At 42.3% G+C, this 8331-nt stretch overlaps 1 protein-coding gene across 2 annotated transcripts in view; it reads right to left on the reverse strand.

Annotated features, from left to right (window-relative positions):
• Positions 1–8331, reverse strand: part of SASH1 (SAM and SH3 domain containing 1) — a 164636-nt gene that overhangs the window by 55070 nt on the left and 101235 nt on the right. Inside the window, exon 1 of one of the 2 annotated variants that reach the window (XM_026649772.2) lies at positions 1582–1832. The exons of the other annotated variant lie outside the window; for it this stretch is intronic. Within the exon in view, the coding sequence (XP_026505557.1) occupies positions 1582–1593 (12 nt within the window). The 5' untranslated portion in view covers positions 1594–1832. Of the gene's footprint in view, positions 1–1581; positions 1833–8331 lie in introns of those variants that run through there. 2 annotated transcript variants of the gene reach the window in all.

The following is an 8331-nucleotide window of genomic DNA, read 5'->3' on the forward strand; positions in this document are numbered from 1 at the left end:
GAGCAAAGCCTATGGGGCCTATTTGGCACTTATGCTTGGGCGGAGTCTCCTTTCCCAGCTTCTTTTGGAACAAGTGCATCTTTGACACATCTGCAATGTTCTAATAGTGAAGAAACTGGGCCAGTTTGGAGAACTCTATTGGAGAACACAACCGCACGAAGGGCTACAGGGAAACTGGAATTAAATTAACAGCATCTGTAAATACCAAGGGCTGCATACAGAGAACTGCAACAATCATGCATTGAATGACTGGAAAAGTATAACTCCAAGCTGTAGCTGCAGCCTCAGCTCTTTCTCTGAGAGCAAGTGTGACCATACGACTGTGAAAATGTTCTTGAAACCCTAACTGTGCCACCACCTTTGCCATGCTCTAGGCCCAAAATGTCCTCCTTGATTCTGTACCCCACACAACCTCCCCTTCGTCCTTCAATAGCTATTCTCAAAAACCATATTTTCCCACAATCCCTTAAACCAAAATTAGAACCATTTTAAAAGTAATTGTTTAAAAAAAAGTAATCCAGGGACTAAAATAAGCACTGCAGCCCCATAACTTACTGTCCTCCGTCCCGCTTGCCTCCTCCCCATTTGACTTTTTTATGCTGTCAACATAAGTTCTTTGGGGCAAAGATATGTACCTTGTTCTAGATCTATGAAACACTATCCAGTCCATTTTAGGTGGTATATAAATAATAATAGTGAACAATCCTAACTTCCCTGCTTGAATTAGAGCTTTATAAAGCATGTTCACATTTATGAGGGTATATGGAATTATTGGACTAATATAAAACAGAAGTAGCTAACACTCTGCAGGGAAATTGTTGGGATCACTTCAGGGTTTCAGAGGCATTCTTTGTAAAACACATAATGTATGATTGCTTGCTAGCCCACTCCTAATAAAATAGAAGTATTTAAGAAATATCAGGGCCATGTCCAGATAAATCCAGTTTACTTGATTTATCTGCTTCAGCTCTGTAAACAAAAACATACATGATGTTTTACTCAAGCTGTATGAAGCCATTTGGAAAGATATCAAACTTCTGAAATTAATTTCATGCCCTAGTAACAGTTTATTCCTGTACTGAACCGGAAAATCTCCCAACAAATCTCCAAATTTGAGTCCAAATTGCAATTGTGTTGGGACAGTCAGACAATTCTTGAGGGGCAGAATGGGGCAAATACACAAGTTCTATGTATGATGTGCCCGATAATTAACCACTTATTAATCATTCCAGAACTCTGAGCCTATGTCAAATCAAACAGATTTGCTTCTTGCGTTGGGAGACGTGGTTACATGTGTCCCTTCTCCCTTTCTCTCTGAAACAAGCTTTACGCCCGCCAAAAATATAATCATTTTACTATCGGGGCAGGGAAAAACACCCCTCCTCCCCCTCAAGAAGCCCGACTATAGTCGGGGACTGGAAAATAGAACAGAAGAGAGTACAGAGTCCCAGGGAAAGGAAAAGAGGAGACAAGAAAAGCTCAGCATGTTATGCGTTGCTTAAGAATAACCACAAAAGCCTTTTCTCTCTCTGAGACAGGAGGCACATCCTCTCCGTATCATCCACACACTTAATGACTTACCGGCTTCGGCATTTATAGGCCTACAGCTCAGTTCCGAATAATTCCCCCAAGTGCTCAACTCCTGCTCTGTCAGCTTTGTAACCCTAAAATTTAGGATTAGGCACTTCTTCTTAAGTACTATATTCGATTAGTATCCTGTGCACAAGACACCTCTTCTCCCGAGTTACATTATCAGTCATCACACTGGCTCCAACTCCACTGGTTAATATGTAAAGAAGAAAAAAAGCATGTTGCTGGACTCAATTAGCTGCTTTCTGCTCACTGACTGATTCCCCCAGTTACTTGCTAGCTTGCAAGAAAGGCATAAGTCATCAGCTCTAAGCAAATCTTCTATTCACCACAAGGAAAAAAGGGAGTGTTGTACATGGCAAACAATCCCTGTTTTCACTGACGAAGGCTTGCTGACCTCTTGCTGGCCTCCAGTTCCTTAATTACTGTCTATGGAATTTCAGTGAAAGAAAAAAAACATACAGAGAATCTGTGCAAAGCCAGGATGAGAACTGACCCTCAAACACTACTGCTAGAGTGGAGACTATCTCTCTAGGAAATACAACTAAAACCTTTTACCAGGTTGGGGTTTGGTTTTTTTTATTCTTTTGACAAAAAGCCCCCAGAGAGATCCCCACTGAAAAATAACCCTTGCCTGAACGTTATTCTTGAAATTACAGAATCTAATTTTTTAATAATCATTAAGTGGGAATTCAAATGTTCTTCCCTCACCCGAGTGCCATTTAAGTTCTCTCCCAAATCTTACTGACCAAATCTCAGTTTAGCTCAGGTTATCATGATGCTGCTTCGCCAGGCACTAGAACGTGCACATGAAAAGTGAGCTCTCTCCCTTTTCTCCCAAGGCTGAGCTCAAATCTCTTGCCTCGTGCCTGATCTCCACCTTTCCTGGGAGATAATCTGAGGGCTTGTCCACACGGAGACATAGTGTACAGCAAACTGGGTGTAAATCTACAGCGCACCAGCCTGCACATACTACCACGCCACATGGACCCCATTACTGCCCACTAAAAGTTCCGTAGTGCACTTTGACTTACTGCCGTTTCAAGCAGCAGGAGCAGTACCGAGAATCTGGCCCTTTTGGTGTGTGCAACATGTTGTTCTTTCGTGACCCATCTAGCCATCTGGATCCTTTTTACTTTCTCCATCTTAGTACCAATGTCCATAAAGCCAAACCTGTGCAAAGCAGGGCCCTTTCAGATCCATAGAAATCACGTGAACCTTTTTCTGGTTTTGATTTGATGAGTTTCATACCCTCTGAGTTTTGCTGTTCACTTGACCCCCAAAAATCCAAGTAAAACTCAGCTGAAACTTCTGAGCTTTGGGAGAAACCGCTGAGTTTTCTCAGATTTCCATGAGACACTGGCCAGCTTCACTTGAAATTTGTCCCAGATTCAAGCATGGGCAAAGCTGGCCCAAGTTTTGGGCTTGCAACTTCAGTTTTGCCTGGTTTCAGGTTTCATTAAGAACATTTCACAAAGCTAATCACAGCACAGGCTGTGTATATAACATTGTGTAGAGTTTGGATGTGATAATATGGACCATACTGTAAGGTTAGAAGAAAATTACTCCCGTCTTTACAAAAATTGTAAGGGGTCAAAAATGTGTTTGCCACTTAGCAAAAGTAACCGTATAAATTAAACATATTGTGCAAATTATCCCTAGCATTAAAATTCAGTAACACCAGAGCTGAATTTGGACCAGTATTACTTATGAAGAAATCAAAGGAGTTCACCAATGGCTAGTCAGATGAGAGACACATTACACATTGGCTGGCGATGCCATTGCCTGCTGAAATTAGTGGGAAATGTGTGTCATATTTCTGTAGAAATAAAAAAAAAAATGTAATTCTCCTAGGAGGTCTGTCTATTCTGGAATAGTTGCTGAGGCAAGTTTCAAAATGTTAACTATTTGCAGGTTTTCAGTTAAAATAACTTTTTAGGACACATCTTTCACTGCTCCGTTCGTGAGCCAGATACTGCGACAATTCCTCCTGTTGAATAGTACCTTATACTAGGTAATTAGTCTAATTAATTTTAATGAGATGACATGCATAGTAATGTACCACTCAGAATGAGTAAGAGTGGCAGAATCAAGATCTATTTAATGTCTGTTGCAGTAAAATTCCTCCCTCATTCTCCCTCAAGGTCTAGTACATTTTTCATCAGCCCAAATAATACTGTATGTGAAATAGTGCTTCTAGCAATGGTACGTCTTAGCAGCCTTTTGCGTGACATGTTTTGGCAGGGCTGAGGTGGTCTGGGGAGACCGCCATTCTTTGGAATACACTGTACTAAAAATCAGGGCTTTGGAGCGGAGCCCGGAGCTGGAGTGTGGAGCAGCTCCATAGCAGTGGAGCTCCAGGTTTTTGCCTGGAGCTGGAGCAGAGTCAGAGCACAGCTCCAAAGCCCTGCTAAAAATGAATGGAGCTTAACATCATCATCCATGAGAACCAGTTTCTTGGACTAGAATAAAAACCTTGAGTGAGAACAGTGAAGTGATTAAATGTCGTTAAATTCATATCAAAGATGGTTCAGAATAACAGAGGCCCCTTTAAGGCCTTGTCTACATAGGCAGTGGTATGTAGGGTAGAGGCACTACACATGTGGCTACATGTCACAGTGGAAAGCAGGTGGTGTCCACACTGTAGCATGTAGCTATACATGGCAATGAAAGGTTCTGGCACGGGGGAGGGAGGGAGGGAAGGGAGAAGCAGCAGGTAAAGAGTCTGGCAGCTCCCCTCTGCTGGAGCCTTTCCCCATTGCAGGGAGCTGTCAGACCTTTCCCTGCTGCCTTTCCCCTACCAGAGGCTTCCCCCATGGTGGGAAAAGGCTCCATCAGCAGGACACTACACTGCTAAAAATAGCAGTGTAGATGGGGAGGCACTGCTTGGGTGCATAGAGAGCCATGTAGGGTATATACCCTAAGGTTCTGGCATGTCTTTATTTGCCTAAGTAGTGCCTCACCTCTACACTGCTACTTATACCCGTGCTAGGGGGGAATCAGGGCCGGCTCCAGGCACCAGCCGAGCAAGCTCGTGCTTGGGGTGGCAGATTCTATGGGGCAGCATTCCGCCCAATCCTAGGGCGGCACAGCCGCTTTTTGGGGGGTTTTTTTGTTTGTTTGTTTGCCGATCCGGCCGCCCTGTAGGGGGCGGCGGCGCGGAGGAGGGGAGCGCCCTGTTGGGAGTGGGCTGCGCACTCCGTCTGCCCCAGCCGGTGCCAGGTCTGTAGCAAGCCCGGCAGGGCAGCCCGCGTCCTTCGCTCCCCGCCGACCGGAGCGGAGCCCTCCCGGCAGGTGGCGTGGTGGTTGGGGCCGCGTGGCAAGCGCCCCACTGAAGCCCTGGCCGCCCCTCTTCTCTCTCTTCCCCTGCTGCCTCTCCCTCCGCTAGCCGGGACACATCTGCAGCGCAGGGAGTCCCCCTGCACCCTGGCTCCGCAGGGGCTTTGGGCGTTTTTTTCGTTTTTTTTTTTTTTGCTTGGGGTGGTAAAAAAGCCAGAGCCGGCCCTGGGGGGAATGCTGTATATGAACTCTACAAGCTGCTGTAAGATTTGTGCAGAACACACATACCCCTAATGAGAGGTGAAATAATTTAAATTCTGTTATTACAATATTTTTACAACAGTAAAATGATTAAAGGCACCATCATAAGCAAAATGAAGGAAACGCCAATCCCGGGGGAGGCAAGTGGCAATCAACTTGAGCTCAATTAAGATTCTCTGTTGTACCATAGCTAAAGATTATTCAGCACAGGCCTGCCAAGTGGGGGAATGAAACAAATGGATTTTGAAACTCTTGATTCCTGAGCTGAGCAAGACTTTGTTCCAGAAGTAACATGCTTAATCTTCAAAGGGACAGCGTGGGGAGAGGGAAACCACATTACATTTACAGCATCTCCTGCTGGCTGATTCATACATGGAGGATGGCATATTCCATAGAAAGAACTGTTAACCAGCTGAATAGAAAGTAGGGGAATTAGGCAGCTGCCAGATGGGGAAAAGTATAGAAAGAACAAGGTAACATGTTAGCCCGGAGGAGGAAATATTAATGAAGCCTCCCCCTCCATATAACGGCCTAATATCTTGTAGTAAATTAAGACAGCATGACCTTGTCCACATGATCAGAACTGTGCTGGCTACCACTATGTTTAAATACAGTTGTTGCCTGAAGGCTTCTAATCCTTTTTATTTTTAGCAATATTGACAGGGATGTTTTTCTTAGACTTCTTACAAATTAATTATATAGGGCCAAATTCAGCACTAGCGTAAGCATGTACAACTCAAGTTGAAAGTCAATGGGAGTTTTGCTGGGCTACCCATCAGCTGAGTTGCCTCATAGTCAATAGTTTAGCATAAGCTGGTTGTTAGAAAATAAAAATTCTTTGTAACAATGGTCAGGGAAACACTAGAGCCCTACAAGCCACAATGGTGATTAAACCTACAAATAGCGAGACAGTTTCTGATCACAGCATGGAGATGGCCCCCATGGTGATCTGTAATGGCAAAAAAACTGAGTAAGTTTTATTTTTAACCCTACACCCAAATAGGCATCTCTTGTACGTTTTAGAAATGCTCTGGAAAATTTCAGACTGAAAGGGAAAAAATAACAGTTTTTAAAAGCCAAGTATTAACAAATCTTTGACTAACTCCTGCTATATCATCATCACCACACAGTACTCATACAACTTTTAAATACTGAATTGCTCACTGGAACCTAAAATGCTGATTTGTGTTTCTCTTGTTAATGTTCCTGTAGGTTACTACACCCATGGGGCAATAAAGTTGGCCATATGTTTGGGGAAAGGTCAGGTCTTTTGTTATGCTGTAGTTCTTTAGCCAACCTCACTAGGACCTAACTGTGAGCTGCTGAGCCTGTGATGTCAGTGGGAGATGAGGGCATTCAGCACCTTATAGGATGAGGTCCTATGTTCTACATGTAACCTGGGAATTCAGTGCTAGGACTATAAAGCTAGTCTTGACAATTACGGATTCTTTCTTTGTTATAACTATTTCTAAGCCTTGCCAATATTATAAGGAGGTGCAGAGACATTAAATCACATCAGTGCATGCTGGAACTGACAAACCTGTGTTGAAACAGGACTAAATACAGTACAATGTAAAAACAAAAAGCTCTGCATTCATCCAAAAGCATGCTCAGCAACCAGCTTCCTTCCACTACTTCGAAGATCATGCAAGCCCTTGAGGGACCATAAGCTCCTCAAGAAACAGTACAACACAAACCTCCACTTCCACCCTCCAGCTTTTCATGGAGAAAAACTTCTTGCATAAACTTAGAAGTCTCCATTTGTTAGAGACAAAGATATGCTAGTTCTAATGCCTGAAAGTTCATACTCTCTAGGACTAAATAATTTTTCAAAATGTTAAAGCTATCAATCTATATATGTCAGTATCACCTTGTACACTGTAGTGACTGAAATAATTACAAATGATAAATATTCCTCATATTCTCTCCTTGGCTAATGATAAATACAGATTGTGAATATTCACTGGCTTTTAATTTACTTCCAATTAGTTCAACTGACTATATTACAACATAAAGAGCTGGGCTTTTTTCCTGGTTACTATAATGCAGAGTCTCAGATTATTAGCAATAACAACTTGAACAACTGGTTGAAGGTTTCAGGAATCCATCTGTAACAAGACTAAAATCAGTAGACATTTTTAAAGAATTGCTACATTTGGAAAGTATCAGCAGTCTTAATCATTACAATTCTGTTACATAGTGCAGCATTACAGATTTACTGTCATTTTTCTTAGATTTTGGGACAGAATTGGTTTTAAAGAAATTATACTGGAATTTTTCAACTTCTTTATATTTATCAACCAATATAATAGTAACTGTAATGCTAAGAGCCAATTCTAACAGTAGACTTTTATTTAAGCATATTTTATTCCCAACAGTTTTATAAAAGGGGGGCAGGTGCGTGCATAATTCCTGATTTAACATTTTAGAACCTCTTTAAATAGTTATTTAATTATAAATTGGACAAAGGTACATAGGAATTGCCATAGTGGATCAGCCCTGTGGTCCAACTAGTTCAGTATCCTGTCTCTGGCTGTGGCCAGATGCAAAAATCAATGCTTCACATTCTTTTAAATCTTAGGCCCATTAAGCTATGTAGTAAAATGAAACACGTCCTTTGTGAAAAATTATAAAGAATGAAAACAGTAAAAGCACCTTTGGTACTCACTGGAACTATTTTCTGTGGGGACTCTATTTCCTCTTATTAAGAAATGTATTAGCATAAGATGGATAACAGCAGAAATCAAGTAGAAAGCTTTTCTAAGCAATGACCTTACAGTAGATGGTGATTTGCATTATATACCTCAGGAGTTAGTCCCGATCTGCTGACATGCTTTACAAAGAAAATAAGTGGGTGGGTTAATTTAGTGCTGGTGAAAGGTGCTGAGTTGACAGCCCTGGAGAGTGAAGTCCTCTGTTTATTCAAAGGGCAGGTACAACCGGGATAGCGGTAGTGCTTGTTTCCCCACTGATAACGTGGCTTCACTCCTGGCAGGAATGAAGGAGCAGTTCATTTTCTAGGCCTATTCATTCCTTGCTCTCTTTGCTGAGACTGACAAGGGCACCAAGCAGTATGGGAAGCTACAGGAGTACGGCATGGTTAAAAGAGGAACTCTCTTCAAATGAAACCATATAATCCCATTTTGAGTCTGTGCTAGCAAATCAGATTTCTGGATAGCAGCCAGCTCTTTCTTCATCAAA

This window comes from Terrapene carolina, unplaced genomic scaffold (genome assembly GCF_002925995.2).
Source record: "Terrapene carolina triunguis isolate 2854851 unplaced genomic scaffold, T_m_triunguis-2.0 Scaffold85, whole genome shotgun sequence".
NCBI classification, from domain to species: domain Eukaryota; kingdom Metazoa; phylum Chordata; order Testudines; family Emydidae; genus Terrapene; species Terrapene triunguis.